Source organism: Orcinus orca, chromosome 14 (assembly GCF_937001465.1).
Source record: "Orcinus orca chromosome 14, mOrcOrc1.1, whole genome shotgun sequence".
Lineage (NCBI taxonomy): Eukaryota > Metazoa > Chordata > Mammalia > Artiodactyla > Delphinidae > Orcinus > Orcinus orca.
The window spans coordinates 43,637,111-43,658,235 of record NC_064572.1 but is presented as its reverse complement, the minus strand read 5'-3'; the positions used below and the strand labels follow the sequence as shown (position 1 = coordinate 43,658,235).

Here is a 21,125-nt window from a genome sequence, read left to right as displayed (position 1 = left end):
GTAAGAAGATGTGCAGCATCATTAGTCATTTGGAAAATGCAAATTCAAACACAGTGCTCTATTCCTACACACCCATTAGAATGGCTAAAAGTAAAGAGACCGGCCATACCAAGTGTTGGTGAGGAACTGGAAGAACTGGAACCCTCATACACTGCTGGTGGCAACATTAAGTGGTGCAATCACTTTGGAGAACAGTTTGTGGCAGTTTCTCAAAAAGTTACATATACATATATACAAATATACATAAATAAACATACATACATGAAAAGTACTTGAAAAGTTAAACACACAGGCTTAGAGCAGGACCCTGGGCGGGGGCACAGCTGGACATGAGAGCATCTGTCAACCTCTGGGCAAGGTGGATCCAGGTTTCGTAAATGAAGCTTCTGTGACGTGGGTGGCCCTCTATAGGAAAAAGAATTGAAAAAAATGAGAAATTCCAGTTAGATACAAACCTGAGTATTCATTTAGGACAAACAAGTAACCACAACAAATTCTTAGAGCCATCCATCTCCAGGTCCCTTTCTTCTGAGTCATCTGGAGATGTTTTTCCAGAAAAGCATACATGGAAAAGCTTCCTGGCAACACCTGGCTTCCATCCCCCACATGGGACACTCGGCCACCCCAGGCCTCATGGTCCACGTTGAGTGGGACCCTAAAGATGCAGAGCCGCTGTCCCCTTCTCAGTGGCGGTGCCCTTGTCCCGTGAATGACCATGCAGCTGCCCCAGCTGTGGGTACAGTCTTTGTTTTCCATCGGCCTGCACTGTCTCTTGGGCTTCAGGCTCTGCTGTCTCAAGCTCCCTTCCTCTCCACCTCTCCACCGCTGCAGTGCTGCTGCCCAGTTGCTGCCTGGGCCCAAAGGAGCTGGGCTAGTGTGTGTATATTGCGGGGCTCAAAAGGCATCCTAGGACCCTGGCGCACCACTCTCCTGAGCTTTGGGCCCTGTGGGCCCCTCCAGCCTGCTTTCCCACTACCCAGCTTCCAGGCCTCACTTGTGGCACTCCCCCAGCAAGGATGCACCTCATGCCGTGCTCCAGCCCTCAGAGCCGTCCCCTCGCTTTCCCTAGTCCTCAGCGGCCTTGCTGTGACCACTGTCAGCCTGACCCCAGCAGGTTGCCTCGTTTATGGGGAATGGGGGGAGCAGGGGGTGGGGTCCCAGCCCCAGCCCAGAGCTGGGGACTTTGAATCCCTGGCTCTGCCACGTATTAGCTGTGTGAATTCAGACAAGTGCCTTAATCACTCTGTGCTTCAGTTTCCTTGTCTGTCAAATGCAGATAGTAATAGTACCTCGCTCAGAGGCATTGTGAAGATGAAAGAATCCTAGGAGGGCAGGTGAGTCTGTCAGCTTTGTTAACTGGAAGAATCAGGCACCGCTCTAGTTCACTGGAAGGCAGGTACCAAGAGCTCAGTAAGCGCTTAACTCCTGTCTGGTATCTGTCACTGGGCTGCAGGCCCCAGCAAGGGTCAGCCTGGCTCTCACAGTTCTCCTGTCATCCCACCCCCTTGGGAACACAGATCTCTGCGACTCACCCCACCAGCAGATAAGCCCGGTTAGCTTATAGTGACATAGGTGACATATAGCACATAGTGACATTTAGCTGTGCATTTCAGATGTGTGAAGTTGATTTAAATAAAATACATAGCGAAGCTCCTCTGGCATCCAAACTTCTCTGAGCTGGTGTCACATCTGCATGCTTTTTCCTACGAGTACCCCAGGATGATTTTAATGCTGTGGAGAAATAACAAAGAAGACAAAGGGAGAAAAAGAAACCCAAGAGGGCCCCAAAGCCAGATGTGTGACGTGGGATGTGGGAAGGGGGTGGCCTGCCAGTATAGAACCAAAAAGCATGGCTGTTGCTGAGTGGTTTTTGGAGAGACGACCTTCTCACACCCCAGGGAATGAAAGCCAGCTGTGGTCGGGACTGGAGAGAGCCCTACGGGGGAGGCCCCCGTGTCCTCCGGGGTCCCTGCAGTAAGCCTGTTCTCCCTGTCTTGCAGGTGGTGCTGGGGAGCGGGAGAAGGTGCCGGCCAACCCCGAGGCGCTCCTGCTCATGGCCAGCTCCCAGCGGGACATGGAGGACTGGGTGCAGGCCATCCGCCGGGTCATCTGGGCCCCGTTCGGCGGAGGTACGGCCCGTAGCGCGCATGCTCACCCTCTAGAACCCTTGCCTCCAGGTAATCACGCCCCTCCGCCCTGCTCTGAGCCTGCAAGATCCCTCTCACTCAGGTAGCGCTGGCTGAGTCCCACGCTTCCTACTGCAGACAGGCAGTGTCGTCCTCTTCTGCTGCTGGCCCTCAGGGGTCACCCCTCGGTGGACTAAGCAGGTCCTCGCAGGGGAGATTTGGGCCACTTTTCAAAAACATGCCCTCCTCTGCCTGGATAGTCCTGGGGCTCGTGTGTCCTTGCCTCCCCGTGTCCAGACCCTGCTGAATGCTGGGTGTGTATGGGTGGTCTACACTTAGGCCAGAAGTGGACACTCAGGGTCATATCGGATGGCGAGGTACCGTGTCCTTCCCTCTGTTGCGGCTTGTGGCCCCTGCATGGCTCTCTGTCCCTGACCTGAAAACAAAGGTTGCCGTTTACTCACCTGCTCCTTTATTCTACACTTTTATTGGGTGCCTAAAATGTATGGAGTGGTATCCCAGGTGCTAAGAGTTCAGTGGGAAACCAAAGAGAGGATGCTTCTGCCCTCCCCGCCCCCTCCATTGTCCTGGGGGACACAAATGATAGGCAAGCAAAGGTGACTCGTGACGTCTAGTAGGGAGAAACGCAGGGAGCAAAGTAGAGCCCAGTGGAGGATGGAGGGAGCACTGTGTCAGGTGTTGTTCATTAAGCCAACTTAATGACGTCACCAGGAGATCCAGGGGATGCTGGGGACAGCGTGCAGGCAGAGGGACCAGCGAGTGCAAACGCCCTGGGTTGGGAAAGGGCCATGGAAACACGAGGACCCTCAGGAAGGCCAGAGGGTCTGAGGGAGTGAGGACAGGAGGATGGAGGACCTGAGGCCTTGGGGACATAGCGGGGCTTCCAGATTTTGTTCTAAATTGATGGGGCACCAGGGAGGGCTCTGAGCAGGAGACAGACACAGCTTGATTTATATTTATAAGACGAGTCATCTGGCTGCCGTGTGAGGGGTGGGTCATAGAGACAAGAGCGGCTGAAGCAGGCTGGGACAGTTGTTGGACCTGGGTGCGGGGCCTGGGCGCGTGTGGGAGTGGAGGAGACCGTGGAGAGCGGTCAGCTGAGACGTGTTCTGAAGGTGGGGCTGCAGGGTTTGCTGATGGTCTGGACATGGGGCGCAGGAGAAAGGAACGCCACCGCCCAGCTGTGCAGGTGCTGTCTCTGTAGGTCGGTGTCCCTGCGCAGTCATCCTGAAAAGGGCTTTTAGAAAGGTTCACCATGTCAGCTGGGCTGGGGTCACCAGCCCCCAGCTAAGTGTGGAGACAGGGGCCTTTGGGCCAGCTGTGTTCTGACCACATGAACCGTGGACATCCTCTCTCTCCATGTTTCACAGTGTTTGATGTACCATCCAGGCAGGGGCAGAAGCTCACCTTTGGGGGCTTCCTCAATGGCTCCACACTGTTGGCCATGGCCTCCCTGCCCCCTGGTGATCATAGCACCTTTGACCCACAGCCCCAATTTAATGGCCTGGGAAACCCAAGCCCACCCAGGAACTTCTGCAGCCTCCACGGGCTTCCTTTGGTGCAAAGTGGTTGAAAGTGACCCAGTGGCACAGAATAGAGCCCAGACGCCCATCTGGACTTGGATTTATGACAGGTAGCACCTCTGAGCACCAGGGAAAGGAGAACATTGCCATGGTCTTGGCTAGCAAGAGACTCTTTAAATGAGTTACAAAAAGCACCAAGTATTTAGCAACAATACAATGGAGAAATAAACACAATTCATTCTTACAACAGAAAACTCTACAGCAGTGAGAATGAATGAACTACAGCTCTACCCAACAGCATGCATGAATCCTAAAAACATACCATGAGACTAGGGCAGCCCAAGAACATGCTGTGATTCTATTTACATAAAGTCGAAAATAGGGCAGAAGGAAACCATGTTATTTATGGGTAAATAATTAGGCAGCAAAAATATAAATAAAAGCAAAGAAATGAATGCCATAAAGGTCAGGATAGCAGGCCTAGTTTCACAGGTGCTCATTTTATAATACTCTGCATCTCTGTGCATAGGTGCTTTAAATACTTTTTGAATGTCTGCATATTTCACTACATAAAAAATCAAAACCTAAATAAAACAAAGAAAGGAGAGAAACTAAAGGTCAAAGAGGCTAAGTAATTTGCCCAAGATGACACAGCTAGTCAGGAGCAGAGCTGAGAAACAGAGGCACATGTTCTGACCCCAAAGGCTGTGTCTTGTCCCAGCCCATCCAGGGCACTGTCACGTCACATGTGGTCTACCTGTACTCAGTGTGCTGGCTCCCTGACCCACACACGTGCCTGTCTGCCTGTTTTTCTCTGTCTCTCTGTCTCTGTCTGTCTCTCTCTGTACTTGCTAAATGGGGACCATTTGCAGAATCCCACATAGAAACCAGATTTGCCCCTCCCCCAGCCCTCATTCCCCAGCGTTTATCAGACTTCTCAGGCTGTGTGCCGTGTGCCGAAGAAGTCACAAGAATGAAAACAGGAACCACCATCAAAGGCGCTTATCTCCTTTCTACCAGAAATATAGAGGAAAGGCAGAAATCCCAGGGGTTAGCGGTGGCAGACATGTCCGGGCAAGTTTGGCACTTGAAGGGGGTCTCCATCCGCCTCTGCAGGTTTCGTGGCAAAGCTGTTATTAGCCTGGGTTCCCCTGGAAAGGAGGCTTAGAGGATCAGCCCTTCTTTCACTGTTTAATAACGGAGCCCGTGAGTCCTTTCAAGCACATTTGTTCTGGCAGAGAGCGGCCACCTCTGCCAGGCACCAGTGGGCAGCGTGCCTGCTGCAGTCAGGGGAGAGCCCGGGCACCCCACAGAGAAAACGCCGGCCAGCGGGGCAGGGGAGCCGGTCGCTGCCGATGGCCTGCCCAGGGGTGGTCCTGATGGAGTGCCTCTTGTCTGGGCATTCATTCAACCAGTCAGTCATTCACTCGAGGATGTGTTCTGGGGGCCGGTAACACAGCAGTGAGTGGGACAGACAAGGTCCCTGCCCTCGTGGGGTGTACATTCCAAGAAAGGAGACAGACAGCAAGCAAGTAAGCCTGGTGTAGGTTAGATGGTAGAGAGCGCAGTGGAGGCAGATGAGGTGGGGAGGGCAAGCGGGAGCGATGGGGGCTTGGAGTTTAGTGACATTTGAGTAAAGGAGATGAAGGGGTGAGTTACGCATGTATCTGGGCAGAGCGTTTTGGAGGCAGACGGCGGGGGTTGGAAGAGCAGCAAGGAGGCCAGTGTGGCTGGAGCAGAGCCTGTGAAGGGGGAGAGAGGAGGTAAGGGCTGGTAAATCAGTAGGGCCTTGTCACGGTGATGACTCTGGATTTTCCTCTGAGCGAGGTGGTGTCATTGGCAGGTCTTGAACAGAGCAGTGGCCCAGCCTGACTCAGGTCCCAGCAGGATCCCTCTGGCTGCTGTGTTGAGAATGGATGAAAGAAGCAAGGACAGAAACAGGGAGACCGGTTAGGAGCTCGTTACACAGTCGTGCAGGGGAGAGGTGATGGCGGCTTGGCTCAGGCTGGCGTGGGTGGTGAGGAATAATTGAGTTCTTGATATATTTTGAAGGTAGAACCAATAGTATTTCCCCTACTGGAATGGGTGAAAGGTGTAAGAGAATGAGAGAAGTCAAGGGTAATTCCAAGGTGTTTTGATCTAAGCCAACTGGAAGGATGGATTAGCTGTTAACTGAGATGAGAAAGAACACAGGAAGTGCAGTTGTTTGGAAGGAAGATGCAGAGTTCACTTTGGGGCTTATCCTGGGATACATGTTAGAGGCTCAAGCTTAAGGTATCACGTAGGCAATTTGACATTTACGTCTAGAGACCAGGAGAGAAGACTGGGTTGGAGAGAGAATGTGGGGGCTATTGACACATAGATGGGGTTTGAAGCCATGAGGCTGGATGAGACACCATGGAGCTAGTGGAGGGGCAGCAGAGGACCAGGGCTGAGCCCTGAGCTGCTTCCAGGTGGGAAGTCAGGGAGCATAGGAGAAGCCAGCACAGGGGATGAGGAGAGCCAGGAGCAAGTGGGCTCCCTGGGCTGAGTGAAGAGAGCATCTAAGAAAGAAGTATCTGTGCACTGCCAATAGATCAACCAGGAGAGAACAGATGGTGAGCACAGTCCATGGTTGACTTGTCAAGGGTGGTTTTGGTGGAGTCCTGGGAGTAAAGCCTGATAATAGTGGGTATGAAAAAGGATAAGAGGAGGGGAATTGGAGTGTGATCATAGCCAACTCTTTCAAAAAGTTTGCTGTAAAGGGAAAAAGAGAAATGGGACAGTAGCTGGAGGAGGGAGTCAGGTGAAGAGAGAGTTTTGTTTATTTTTTTAAGTTGGGAGACAAAACATCAACGATGGTACAGGTGAGGGAGAGAGGAATCGCTGGAGCACCAGTATCTCTTGTGGATATAGATGGGAAATTCCTCAACAAAATACAAAGAAATTGAATCCAGCAGTATATAAAAGGATTATAACCATGACCAAATGAGATTAATCCCAGGAATGCAAGGGTGGTTTAACATCTGAAAATTAATTAATGGGATACATCAATAGAATAAATGACAAAAACCACATGATCATCTCAATCAACTGAGAAAAGGCATTTGACAAAATCCAGCACCATTTCATGACAAAAACATTCAACAGTCTAGAGATAGAAAGGAATTTTCTAAACCTGCTAAAGGGCATCTACAAAAAACCCCACAGATAACATCATGCTTACTGGAAAAAGACTGAATGCTTTTCAGGAACAAGACAAGGATTCTCCCTTTCACCACTTCTATTCAACACTGTACTAGACCAGAACAATTCTAACCAGAACAATTAGGCAAGAAAATGAAATAAAATGCATCCACATTGGGAAGGAAGAAACAAGTAATCTATTTGCAGATGACATGATTTCGTATATAGACAGTGTTAAGAAATCTACTAGAAATCTATTAGATCTAATAAAAAAATTCAGCGCGATTGCAAGATACAAGGTCAATTACACAAATCAATTTTATTTCTATACAGTAGCACTGGGAAAACTGAAAATGAAATTAAGAAAACTTCATTTATAATAGCATCCAAAAGAACAAAATACTTACCAATATATTTAACAAAAGAAGTACAAAACTTAATACTCTAAAAATGACAATACATTCTTGAAAGAAGTTAAAGACCTAAATAAATGGAAAGACATCCCACGTTCATGGATCAGAAGACTTGATATTGTGAAGAGGGCCCCACTGCCCAGTGGATCTCTGGACTTCCATGCCCCACTCTAGGAACACGGCCCCTGGGGAGGCCCTGTTGGGCAGCACCTCCTAGCCAGCTCTCTGTGAAAAGGGGAGAGAAAGGAGTCACACGATACCAGGGCTGCCTGGCATCTGATGGGTGCTCATGGGTGAGTCCTTGCCTTGCCTGGTTATCTGGAGAGAGCCAGCAAGCCCTCGAAGGTGCCTCTTATGTGCATAGGAAGGTGCTTATTAGCAGAGCCGGTTGCGTTGAAGTATTAGAGGAGTCAGAGTGAGCACAGGTTTTGGCATCAGGCTGCGGTCTGTGTGTGATCTGGCTCTGCCCCTTGCTTGCTGTGTGACTCTGGGCATGCCACTTACCCTCTCTGTGTCCTCGTTTGTAAAATTGGAATAAGAATATCTTCTTTGCAGAATTGTCATGAGAATTAAGAGAGAAAATGGATGCAAAGTGCTCAGAACTCTCAAAACTAAATAGTTCTATTCATTCAACACAGAACGTCTGCCACGTGCAGGCGGGGCACACAGGAGGGATCAGACGGCGCTTCCATTCTACTCCCCAAGACAGAGAGTAACAGGAACATACATCTCATGGCACAGAGCAATTGTTCTCATCAGAACCACCCAGAAGAAAAGGGAGACTGTTTTATCCTCCCCCAGAGTTTCCAACTCACTAGGATTTGTGTTTCTAACAAGTTCCCAGGTGATACTGATGCTGCTGGTCTGGGGCCCACACTTCGAGAACTGCTGTGTTAGAAGGTGGTGAGTGCTACTGAAAGAAAAAAAAAAAAAATAGAGCCATTTAAAATACAGTAGTGAGGGTGAGCCTAATGATAGAGTGACACCCAAAGTCTTGAAGAAGTGAGAAAGTGAGCCAGGAGGATGTCAGGTGGAAGTGAGCCAGGAGGATGTCAGGTGGAAGTGTGACAGACCCAGGCAACAGCTTGGGCAAAAACAGAGAGCATCTGAGGTGGTCTTGAACCAGCTCGGAGGCAGGTGGGATGAGGGAGTGAGGGACAGGGCCAGATGCAAAGGAGCCTGATGGCAGAGGAAGGACGTGATCTGATAGATAGTTAAAAGGGCCGCTCTGACTGCTGACCAGAGCAGGAAAAGGGGAAGCCGGGGGACCTGTTTGCAGTAATTCAGGTGAGAGACAAGGGTGCTTACACTATGGTGGGTGGTGGTGAAAGTGAGCAGATTCCAAATCTGTTTTGAAAGTAGGACCTACAAGATCTCTTGGATGTGGGTTTGAGAGAAAGGGAGCAGTGAAGATGGACTCCCAGGGGTCTGATCAAGCAGACAGAAAGAACTGTCATTAAGTGAGTGAGGAAGACACGGGCTAGAGCAGGTTTGGGACAGTGCAGCAAGACCACAGCTCTATTTGGGCATGTATGGGTTTGAGATGCCTGTTAGTCATTAAAGCAGTGGGCATCCTGAGTGGGCAGTTGGATGCAGGAGTCTGGGGGTCGGGGTTAGCGCTCAGTAACTGGTAGCATGTTAACTCTCCCCCCTACCCAGTGGCACCGATGAGCAAAGCCCAGCAACTGTCCCAACCTTACAGGCAGCAACACAGAGTGACAGTCCTGGGGCCAGGAGCCTGGCATGGGAACGGTGTCCTTGCCCAGAGTGACAGCTCCTCGCTGGGGAGGGGAACGAGGGGCCAGGCGGCAGCCTTGCAGTGGCCATCACAGCTTCGCTGCCCATGCCGGACCCCACCCTGATGTGTGTGTGGCTCTCACAGGCCTCTGGAGACTTTCCCCTGAGCCCCCTCAGAGCTGACAGTCCTGTCCTAAGTTCCTCAGAAATCATGGGGGAAAGAGGGGGACGAATGCGGCTCCCAGAAGCCACAGGGCAGGACACTTGACCTGGAGAAAATCCAGCCTCAGGACAACTTGGAGGTACACAAAGCAACCTTGTTAGTCCAGCTGGTTGTGGCCAGTATTTGCTGGAATGACATCTCCAAACGGAAGCCCTCAAGGCACAGTCAGATTCAGGATGAAAGGTCACTGACCCCAGCCCAGGCTGGCAGTGGTGGAGCCTGAGATCTTAAGTGGACCACTTCTCCCCAGCACTACTTACTCCAGATCCCAGCCCTCTGGGAGATTCAAGAAGAGAAAGTCTTTCGATTTCCCCTGGATGTTAACCCACCAGGCCAGTGGGCCTGGGTCTTTCCTGGCAGCCTTTTCAAAAGGGGAAAGATAGGACTGTTGCTGACCTGGGCTGGGCTCCAGTCACTGAGCCGGCAGGAGGGGCACTTGAGTCTGATCCTGGTACCCTGGGCCCATTCTGGTGGGCCCTGAGGGGCCACATGCCACGTGGAGGAGAAATTGGTGCTACAGGCCTTGGACCCCATCCAGCCCCAAGCTCACAGAGGCCAGATCCGTCCTCTTCTTAGTATATGGGTCAGTACACAGCACCCTTGGGCCTCCTTCCCCTGCAGCCCTCAAGGCTTCTCCCCTGAAGTGCTCCAGGAGCCTTCGAGCTTAGATCCCCAGGACAGGGGAAATAGTCCCCAGCCACAGACCCCACTGACAGGCGGCCAGGGAGCCCGGGGCTGTTTCCCAGGAGAACAGGGTGGAGGAGCAGCTGCCTTATCTTGGGAGAGCCTGGCAGGCCAGCAGGGGTGATTTATAGGGGGCTGCTCACCACTGCTTCCTGTGAAACTCAGGATGCTAACTGCTCAAGTAACTGCCTTTGACCCACCTTGCTGGCTCGCTAAGTCTGCCTTCCCTCCCAGCGGCTGTGGTGGAAATGCCCCTGCGGCTGGGCCTGCCTGGCTTTCCGTGTGTGCTAAGAAGAGCTCAGATCCCAGGGCTGGAAGAGTTTGTCATGGTCATTGCTAAGATGAGGCCAGTGGAGGTGTGTACCAGCAGCACTGCGTGATGTCCCGGTGACTCCCAGCCGCAAGGGGAGAAGTTGGGTTGAGGTAGCCACTCTCCAGGGCAGCTGTTTGTTCAGCGTGTCCCCGTGCGGGGCTCTGCACCCCAGCTGACCCTCACAATAGCCCTTTGGAATCAGTCCTGCTATAGCCCCTTTTACAGGTGAGGAGACTGGGCAGCAGAGAGGCTCAAGTAATCTGTCCAGGTCCCAAAGAAGTAAGCAGGAAGCCAGCATTCTAACCCAGAGCCCTGGGGCTGGATGCCGGGAGCCCTCGGGGTGTCCTATGGTCGGGTTCGCTGGCTCGCAGTTTCTTCCCAGACAGCCTTGGTCCTCCACATCAGTCAGAGGAAAGAGGAAGGGGTCTCATGCTTGCCATTTGCTACTCTTGACAGTGGTTCATTGTATCAAAATTATATTGTAGAGAGGGACAGAGAGGCCCAGAGAGGTTCAGCAACTTGCCTAACAGCACACAGCAGGGTTGGGAGCAGGGGCAGCCTGCCTCCAGGGTGAGCCCATCCAAGGGTGCTCTGTTGCCAGGCACCATAGTCTCTGGATCTGCGTTGTCTTAAGAGTGGTGTGGGGACAGGGGGAGGGAGGCAAGACTGAGGACAGAGGTAGTCCCCGAGGTCCTGGACCCAGCCCAGGAACGAGAGCCACCCCAGCTCAAGAGGTCACCTGTCACCAGGTGCTCGTGTGAGAGGACAGATCCCCAGCCTCTCAGCTCCCTGGCCCACCCCAAGAGGAAAGTTTCATGACTATCTTTGCATACCCATCCCCCATCTCAGGCCCCACGGATTGAAAAGACCTCCACAAGGTGATGTGGGTGTTGACCTGGCCAGGGTTTAACCTAGAGTTCATTGTGGCAGTGCGCATCAGAGTCCAGAACCTTCTAAATGGGGGGCAGCTGCAGACCTCCATCCATCCGGGGAATCTGGGCAGGAGGTTGGGTGGAGGGATTCCCTAGAGATTGGCCAGTCTAACTCTCTGACCATACAGGTGGGGAAACCGTGGCTCAGAAAAGAGAAAGCAAGTCAGTTGCCAGAGCCCTCTGCCTACCTGGGAGGACCCCCCTCCCCCAGAGTAGGTGCCTCCCCTGAGCCCTTGGACCCTTCTCTTTAACATGGGCAGAGCTGATCAGACCTTGGGGACTGTGGGCCATGGGGGCTCCAGGCTTTTCCGGCAGGTTGAGGGCAGGATACTCCCTGACTTACGGCCCCCTGGCCCCATGAACCACCCCTCCCGCCTTCACGTGTACCTGAACTCTGGGAGGGGAGAGCACCGAGCCCCTCCCCACGTTCCCAGCACTCGGGAGGACTTCAGCGCCCACCCCGCACACTAGCATCAGGACCAGGACTAGGGGGCCTCCCTGGCCTGGGGCACAAAATTTAAGGGAGCACCAAAAAACTCAGTGATCAGGATGAATATTTAATTTTTTAGAATGAAAATTAATGCTAAAAAATCCATTATGTTAGTTTCTGATTGCTGCTTTAACAAATTGTCACAAATTCAGTTTAAAATAACACAGATTTATTTGCTCACCCTTCTAAAAGTCGGCAGTCGGAAGAACTGAATTTTTATGATATTGAAGATACTGAAATCATGGCGTCAGGGCTGGTTCCTTCTGAGAGCTCCAGGGGAGAATGGATCTTTGCCTCTTCCGCTTCCTAGAAGCTGCTCACATTCTTGGGTTTCTGCTTCCCTCCTAATGTTGCCTCCTCTTCTGTAGTCAAATTTCCCTCTACCTCCATTTTTTAAGGCCCACTGAGATAATCTAGTATAACCTCTTGTCCTCAATCCTATCTACAACACCCCTTTTGCTAGGTAAGGTAGCAACGTCACAGGTTCTAGGGATTAGGACATGGACGTCTCGAGGGAGGCATTGTTCAGCCCACCACAACCATGATAAACAGACTATCAAAATTTTAAAGACAGGATCTGTGGGTGGGATTAGGGTGAGGCAAATGAGGCACTCACAAAGTCTGTGCAAGTACAGGGTCGGATCCCGTCTTTATTTAAAATTTTGATATTTTGTTCCTCATGGATTTTTTTGGCATTAATTTGTATTTTTTTAAATATCGCAAAAATACTTCTCTTGATTACTGAAATTTTTGGCACCCCCTTTAACCTTGCACCTGAAGTGCAAAATTCACTTGCCTCATTCTGGTCTAGGCCCTGCTTAGTAAGAGCAAAAAAAGTGACCCTACCCTACACACTGGATTTCAGATGAGCTCCCACCCCTTCCAGCCCCAGGGCTCCCCTAAGCCCTTCCCTTACAGAATTCTGCCCACAGACCCCTGGTGACCTCCACCCCTTCTTCTGGTGTTGCAGGGCCCCAGCTTTGCTTCTCTGTCCACCTGCCCTCCTGGTGAATGCCTGAAGCTGTGCACCCATCTCGGTCCTCACACTTTGCACCCTCTGGAAATGTGGGATTGTGGGTTTTTTTCTCTGGGATAGAATCCTACTCTGGGAAGAACTCAGGCTTTGCAGAAAGATAATATAGGTTTGAATTGAAGATCTGTTACTTACTAGCTGGGTGACCTTGGGAAAATTACAAAACCTCTCTGAGCTTCAGCCGCCTCATCTGTAAAATGGGACATTAATACTCATACAGCTCAGGGCTGCACAAGACGCTTGTGTTAAGTCCTAAGCACCCTCCGTGGCACTGGGGCGCTGGCCCCTCGGCAAGGCAGAGGGTTGGAGCCCTGAACGCCAGCTCCACAGGCAGCAGCCCAGCTGTAGACTGGGCTAGGCACTCACCCCGCTGCTTGACCCAAACCGAAATCACCTGGCCTCCACTTGGAACACCTGCCTCCCATTCTGCGGGGCGAGGAATTTCCTAAAGCGAGCCCTTGACCAGGAGGAAGGGGCGGATCATTGGAAGTTGCTAGTATTCCTACAGGTGCTTGTAACACCGAGCGTTAGGAAGAAGCGGGTCAGAGGTCTGAGCCGGGAGCGCCACGGGGGCCGACTCCAGGAGCAGCGTTTCAGGAACTCGCCGGGCCCAGGCCCTGCCTCCCTCGCTCCAGGGTCCGGGCCTGGGGCGGGCGGCGGGCAAGACGCTACCTGCGCGCGTGCCGGGCATTCCTGCCGCCGCCGCGCCGCCGCGCCCGGGCGCGCCATGGGCCTGATGCCGGCCGCGCGGGCCTTCTCCGGGTGCCGCGCCTGCCCGCGGTCGCCCTGCCGCCTGCCAGCCTGCTGCGCTCCCGCCGCCGCCCCAGGTACCGCGGGAGGGGGTTCGGACGCCCAGCGAAGCCGAGCGGAAGCGGCGTTCCTGTCCGACAGCGCGCTCGGCTCCGGCCCCACGCGCGGGCGAGGACAGCGCTGCGCCGGCGGGTCGCGGGGCGCCCAGGGGGGGGGAGGGCGGGCGGGGTGGGGGGCAGCAGCGGGACCGGTCGCCGGGCTGGGGGAGCGGGCGCGCGCGTGTTGGGGGAAGAGGCAGCGCTGGGACGCCTCCTACCTCCCGCCCGGGTGGTGGGCATCCCGTGTGCAGGGATGAAGAGCCTAGTCTTCCGGGGCGCGGGAACTTCCAAAGGATCACCCCACCACCACCACCACTACTGAGGGGACCAGGTAGGATGCCAGCTCTGGGCTACCGGCTCCAAGTCCAGTGCTTAGCCCACGTTTGCCTCTCCAGGCCTCAGGAAGTCACCCGTGTCTGGGCGTGGGGCTGGCGAACACCAGAGGGTAGGGGTCACTTCTGCCCCGGGGACCAGCTTGCCTCGGGCAGGACACCCCCCCAAGATGTTGCCTCTCGCTGTATTTCTCTCCCTTGGGCTGATTTCAGCCTCTTGGTTGTTGAAACTTGGCTACAGCCCAGCCAATTAGTTACAGCTGTTCCGAGCAGAGCTGAGGCTCTGTAGTACCTAGCGGAGGGCAGTGCCCATAGGCACAAGTGTGGGAGTGATGGAAAGTGGATTTACAAACCGTGGGGTGCGTTCACGGAGGACGGCAAGTGTCGTGGGGAGGGGAGTAGAGAACAGGAAGGGTTTACCCACAGTTTGTGAATCTCTGGAGAGAATTTAAGAATTATTGTCCTCATTGTGTCTCTTCTCTATGTGCCTCTCCCCCCAACTGGAGAGAGCCCTAGTATGGCCAGAGCCATACTAGGAGACTGAGCTCTCCTCTCGGGGATCAGCTCCAGAGGGAATCTCAGCTGCCTCCCTTCCCTGCTGGGACCCGGGGGCAGGCAGAGCCCACCCTATCCTGGGCTGGCCCTCCTGGGTCAGGAGAAGGCCACATTTCTCAAGCGCCCGGTGCTGTAGGCTCTCCCGTGGCTGCCGACGGCCCCATGAAGTGGCAGAGACCAAAGCTCAGGGAGGTTGAGGACGGTGCCCAGGGTCACCCAGGACAGGGATCTGAGTCAGCTGAGTGCTGGGCCTGTCCCTTCCTGCCCCTGCTTGGGATTCTGGGGAGAGGGGAGTGAGGGCCGGGCTTTGCCAGGGAGCAGCTGGCAGGGGAGGAGGCCTGGCCCAGCTCTGAGCCCGTCCGCAGGTTCATCCAGAGGAAAGGCAGCCTCTGCCAGCTTCCTCACAAAGCGCCGGCTGTGCCACTGGAGAAGAGTGTGGGCTGGGCCCTCGAGGAACCCGCACACTGGCTGGGTTTCCAGGGATCCGACAGACCTACTGAGACTGGTTCTTGGCAAGGCTCCCCCTCTGAGACGTGCCAGGAGGGCTGAGGAAGTTCAGCACAGCCGTTCCAGGCCCTGCCAGGCTCTGGCTGAGAGACCCTGATGAGGGGAGTGGTGGGCAAGGCCCCTGGCTGAGGGAGGCCGGACCTGTAGCCTGAGCACAGGGTACCTCCAGCAGGAGGAAGCTGGGAGCAGAGCCCTGGGAGGTTGAGCTGGAATGAGCCTTTCCCATGGGGCTCCCGGAGCATCTCCCCACCAAGGGTGGTGAGGGGGGCAGCTCACACCTGAAGCCTGTACAAGGTCGGATGCAAGGCTCCACGCCGCCTCGCTGGGAATGTGGGGTCAGTCCTGGGCCTGGTGGTGGCTGGGAGCAGGGCCTCTGGGCAGTCTCTAAAGACAAGTGTGATCATCCCCATTCTATAGATGGAGAAACTGAGACCTAGGAAAGGAGGCTACTCTGCTCCTCAGTGGCTTAGTCAGGATGTGCACCCAGACCACTGCAGGTGCAGGCTCAGAATCTTTGTCTCTGTGGCCTTCAGCCTTGACCATCACCTGCCACCTGTGTTCCCATTCCCTATCCCTAGCTCAGCGCTCTCACCAGGCTCAGCGCTTGGAGGGCCTCTGGGGGAGTCTCATCATTTCCCAGAGCCCCTGAGCCATGTATGGGGTTAGTGCTCACCAGGGCTCATGGTCCATGTCAGGACTGGGGGCTGCCATGCTCCCATCCTCTTCAGTCAGGCTCTCTCACACCCACCCTCCAACCCCTGGGGCCCTTGTCAGACACCCCCCCGGCCTCCTGCTCATGGTCTGCCTTGGGGTCTCTGCTCATGCACGCCCCCAGCATCCCGCCTGTCTGCCTGGCTATGTCCTGCTCATTCTTAGACCCCAATTCTGATGTTCCCTCCTCCTCTAAATCACCTCTGTTTAGAAGCACTCGGGATCCTGTGGACTTCCATTTCCTGGCTCTCACAGCCCTGTTTAGGGGGCTGGAAGAGTGGTCTGGAAGGCTTCACAGGAGGAAGCAGTGGTTGAGCTGAGGTTGGGAGAGGGCTTCAGAGACGTGGGAGCCGCCTGACCGCAGGCACCGCATGAACAGCGGGGCTGGCCGTGCAGCAGCTGCCCTCTGCCGGGCCCAGACTCTGTGCCCCAGAAGCTGGTGGAGGGAGGGCGGCAGGTCCTTGCCTCTCTGCCTGCCAAGTTTGGATTTTATCCTGGGTGGGGAGGAGGGAGGCAGCAAGGGGTTTTCAGCAGAGGAGCCCGTGGTAGGATTTACATGTTTCTAGCCCTCTGGGCAGCTCTGAGATCCTCTAGGACCTAGAACAGGGTGGGGCACAAACGCAAGAGTGATGGAAGGGTGGATGGATGGATGGATGGATGAATGGACAGGTAGACATCAGATGTCCTGGGGACAGGAAATGGGAGAGTAGGAAGGGCTGGGGCCAAGAGGAGGCTGGATGGAATTACCTAAGCGTTGTGAATCTCTAGAGAGAATTTTAGAATTCCTTTCCTCAGTGTCTCTCTTCCCTGACTATGGCCTTCAGTCACTGTGAGCCGAGGGTGGGGAACTGAGTGCATGAACTTGGGACCACAGACTTCCTGGACTGTGTGTCCACCCTCCTTCGCTCAGTGCTCCTTGACCTCTGTTCCAAGCCCAGCATTGGCTCAGGACTGGGGAGAGGGGCTGGTTCCCAGTGAGGATCCGTGCAGAGGCGAGTGTCTTCACATGGTCAGTGGTAGAGGGCCAGGGAGGGAGCCCAAGAGCACTGTGGTTGTGCTGAAGGGAGGATCTGGGACAGCTCACATAGGAGGGGACACCTGAGCTGTTCCCAAGGGCTAATAAGAATTTTACACACACTGAACAGGGAAGAGTCCTCCTGTGCACAGGCCAGGCAGCAGGAAAGCAGATGTATTCGAGATGCTCGCATAGTGGGTAAAGCGGAAGTGAAAGGGACAGAGCAGGGACCTGAGTGGGGAGGAAGGCAGGAGGCAGGTGCCAGGGATGCAGTGCCAGGCTGGCTTCTTCCCCTTTTGAGGACCCTCTGCATATGGGCAGTTCCCCCTATATGTTCTCTGCCTGCTCATTTGAGGTCCTAGCAGATGTCTCTGGTCACGATAGCCCTGGTTTCGCATTTCTACCTTCTGGGAGTCAGGGCCAGTCTCCTACTTCATCCTGGCCCTGGGGGGTAGTCTGTGCCATGGAGGTTGAAGCAAAAGAGGTGAGTACCTGGCAAATCCACATGAGTGAAGTGTGGACTGGATGTGAGGCAATAGGGAAAGGTGGGGTCTGTGGAGAATTAGGAAATACATGGGCTATCAAAAGGGCGCAAGTGCCACTGAACTCCATCAGTGTAACCATTTGGGAATTCCGGCCAGGTGCCACGAGATCTGTGGATTCTTTTAAGAGAAGCTGGGAATCCAGATTTTTATATGAAATCTCTGGATTTTAAATAACTAATTTAAAAATGTTTCAGACATCTTACTAGCTCAACAAGAGCATGTGGACCCATGTGGTTCATTGCTGGGCGTAAGTGAAGTGAGAGGGAACAGTGGCTCTGTGTCCCCGGACCAACCCAGGCCACTCTCAGGCTGGCCAGAGAGGCCAGGATACTGTGCTCAGGACCGTTGACTGGCCCATCGGGCCCCACCCCTGTGGGCAGGGGAAGCTTGGCTCTCCCACCAAATCCCAGAAGGCAGACAGTTTTTCCTTTCTTGTCAGTATTCTAGCCTCTGCTTATCTCTGCCTGTTGCCCAAATGACCACATCTTTGGGAACTACTGGTGAAGAAAGACAGGAGAGACACAGGAAGCGAGGCTGGTGGGTGGATAGCATCACATAGGTGTCCATGCTCCAGCATGGGTGGAGAGCAGCAGTGTGGCCTAGAACATTCTCTGGACCTGGAGCCAGACTGCCTGGGTTTTTTTTTAATTTATTTTTTTATTTTATTGGAGTATAGTTGACTTACAATACTGTGTTAGTTTCAGGTGTGATTACTGAAGTGTGAATCACTTTTCAGCAAAGTGATTAAGTTATACATATACTCATTCTTTTTTAGATTCTTTTCTCATATAGATTATCACAGAATACTGAGCAGAGTTCCCTGTGCTATACATTAGGTCCTTGTTGGTTATCTATCTTATATGTGGTAGTGTGTGTGTATTCATCAACCCCCCCACGTTTCCCCTTTGGTAACCATAAGTTCTCGATATCTGTAAGTCTGTTTCTGTTTTGTAAATAAGTTCATTTGTATCTTTTTTTATTAGATTCCACATATGAGTGATGTCATTTGATATTTGTCTTTCTCTGTCTCACTTCACTTAGTATGATAATCTCTAGGTCCATCCATGTTGCTGCAAATGGCATTATTTTGTTCTTTTTTTCTCTGAGTAATATTCCATTGTATATATATATATATATATATATATATACGGTATGTTCTTTATCCATTCCTCTGACGATGGACATTTAGGTTGCTTCTGTGTCCTGGCTATTGTAAATAGTGCGGCAGTGAACATTGGGGTGTATGTATCCTTTCGGATTATGGTTTTCTGCAGATATATGCCAAGGAGTGGGATTGCTGGATCATATGGTAGTTCTGTTTTTTGTTTTTTAAGGAAGCTTCATACTGTTCTCCATAGTGCTTGTACCAATTTACATTCCCACCAACAGTGTAGGAGGGTTCCCTTTTCTCCACACCCTCTCCAGCATTTATTGTTTGTAGATTTTTTTTTTTTTTTTACAAATTTTGCTGCTAGTTTAGTCCACAAATTGTTATAATAGTTTTATTTATTTATCTAATTATTTATTTATTTTTGGCTGCATTGGGTCTTTGTTGCTGTGCGTGGCTTTCTCTATTTGCAGCCAGCGGGGGCTACTCTTCATTGCGGTGCGCAGGCTTCTCATTACGGTGGCTTCTCTTGTTGCGGAGCATGGGCTCTAGGCATGAGGGCTTCAGTAGTTGTGGCGTATGGGCTTAGTTGCTCTGTGGCATGTGGGATCTTCCTGGACCAGGGACCGAACCTGTGTCCCCTGCATTGGCAGGCAGATTCTTATCCACCATGCCACCAGGGAAGCCCTGTTTGTGGACTTTTTGACGATGGCCATTCTGACCTGTGTGAGGTGATACCGCATTGTAGTTTTGATTTGCATTTCTCTGGTAATTAGTGACATTGAGCATCTTTCATGTGCTTTTTTGGCCATCTGTATGTCTTCTTTGAGAAATGTCTATTTAGATCTTCTGCCCATTTTTTGATTGGGTTTATTTTTTTTTGACATAGAGCTGCGTGAGCTGTTTATATATTTTGGAGATTAATCCCTTGTTAGTCGCTTCATTTGCAAATATTTTCTCCCATTCTGTGGGTTGTCTTTTTGTTTCGTTTATGGTTTCCTTTGCTGTGCAGAAGCCTTTAAGTTTAATTACGTCCCATTTGTTTATTTCCGTTTTTATTTTCATTACTCTAGGACCTGGATCACAAAAGATATTGCTGCCATTTATGTCAAAGAGTGTTCTGTGTTTTCCTCTAAGAGTTTTATAGTGTCCGGCCTTACATTTAGGTCTTTGATACATTTTGAGTTTATTTTTGTGCATGGTGTTAGAGAATGTTCTAATTTCATTGTTTCACATGTAGCTTTCCTGTTTTCCCAGCACCACTTTTTTTTTTGAGCATGATATTTGCATTATTTTATTGATTTACAAATAATGAAAGCAAATTTATTGGAAGAGCATTATTTTATTTACATTTAAAGAAAACAATCGGCTGTATTGACAGGCAATATTTAAATACCTATTTCAGAGATCAGTATTTACAGCACTTTCTTTAAAATAAGACATAAACAAATCACCAACTAAATCATAAGGAATAAGCACAATTTTGTAAGCTTTTTTGGTAAGGCAAAATGCATATTATGGATAAAAGATTCATTGTGACAATAAGCTATTATTTTCTACCCTAAATGCATACTCAGCATCCGAGCACAGGATAGCATGAAGGGCATCCAATAACAGATATCAGCCAAAACTTCACAATTACATTCAAGATTTTGTTTTTACTTATAATTAGATATGACAGTGAATTCACTGCCTTCAAGATATTGAAGTTGGTCTTCTAAATATTTAAAAACAGTTAATTTTCTTAGAACATGGATTTTAAAAATGGTTATCAAAATTCACATATTAAGCTTATAATGATGCCAGGAGTATACTCTTTCTACCCTTTAATTTTATTTTTTACTAATTGTGAAAATGAAAATAGAAATATTCTAATACTAATTACATAGTATTATGTACTTACTATATATGTATTGTGTATGTACTAAGTATTATGTATGTACTAATTACATAGTATTGATACTTAGTATTTTCTAAGGTTGGAGGGAAAATCCATGTTTTTGGGCCAAGGATTTACTCAGCTACAGTCCTGTGTTTCAGGCATGAAGTGCTCAGGTATTTTAGATTTTCTAGTAAACATTAGTGTAACTCTAAAATTACATGGCATGACCAACACCACTTATTGAAGAGGCTGTCCTTTCTCCACTGTACATTCCTGCCTCCTTTATCAAAGATAAGGTGACCATATGTGCGTGGGTTTATCTCTGGGCTTTCTATCCTGTTCCATTGATCTATCTTTCTGTTTTTGTGCCAGTACCATACTGTCTTGATTACTGTAGCTTTGTAGTATAGTCTGAAGTCAGGGAGCCTGATTCCTCCAGCACCGTTTTTCGTTCTCAAGATTGCTTTGGCTATTCAGGGTCTTTTGTGTTTCCATACAAATTGTGAAATATTTTGTTCTAGTTCTGTGAAAAATGCCAGTGGTAGTTTCATAGGGATTGCATTGAATCTGTAGATTGCTTTGGGTAGGAGAGTCATTTTCACAATGTTGATTCTTCCAATCCAAGAATATGTTATATCTTTCCATCTATTTGTATCATCTTTCATTTCTTTCATCAGTGTCCTATAATTTTCTGCATACAGGTCTTTTGTCGCCTTAGGTAGGCTTATTCCTAGATATTTTATTCTTTTTGTTGCAATGGTAAATGGGAGTGTTTTGTCGATTTCAATTTCAGATTTTTCATCATTAGTGTATAGGAATGTAAGAGATTTCTGTGCCTTAATTTTGCATCCTGCTACTTTACCAAATTCATTGATTAGCTCTAGTAGTTTTCTGGTAGCATCTTTAGGATTCTCTATGTGTAGTATCATGTCATCTGCAAACAGTGACAGCTTTACTTCTTC

At 50.9% G+C, this 21,125-nt stretch overlaps 1 protein-coding gene across 6 annotated transcripts in view; it reads left to right on the top strand.

Annotated features, from left to right (window-relative positions):
- ARHGAP22 (Rho GTPase activating protein 22) overlaps positions 1-21,125 on the top strand; it is a 237,923-nt gene that overhangs the window by 160,693 nt on the left and 56,105 nt on the right. For 3 of the 6 annotated variants that reach the window (XM_049697151.1, XM_049697152.1, XM_049697155.1), the window contains one exon: positions 2,001-2,177. In XM_049697151.1, coding sequence (XP_049553108.1) covers positions 2,001-2,177 — 177 coding nt within the window. The remainder of the gene's footprint in view (positions 1-2,000; positions 2,178-21,125) is intronic. The other 3 variants (XM_049697153.1, XM_049697154.1, XM_049697156.1) reach the window with 1 other exon arrangement.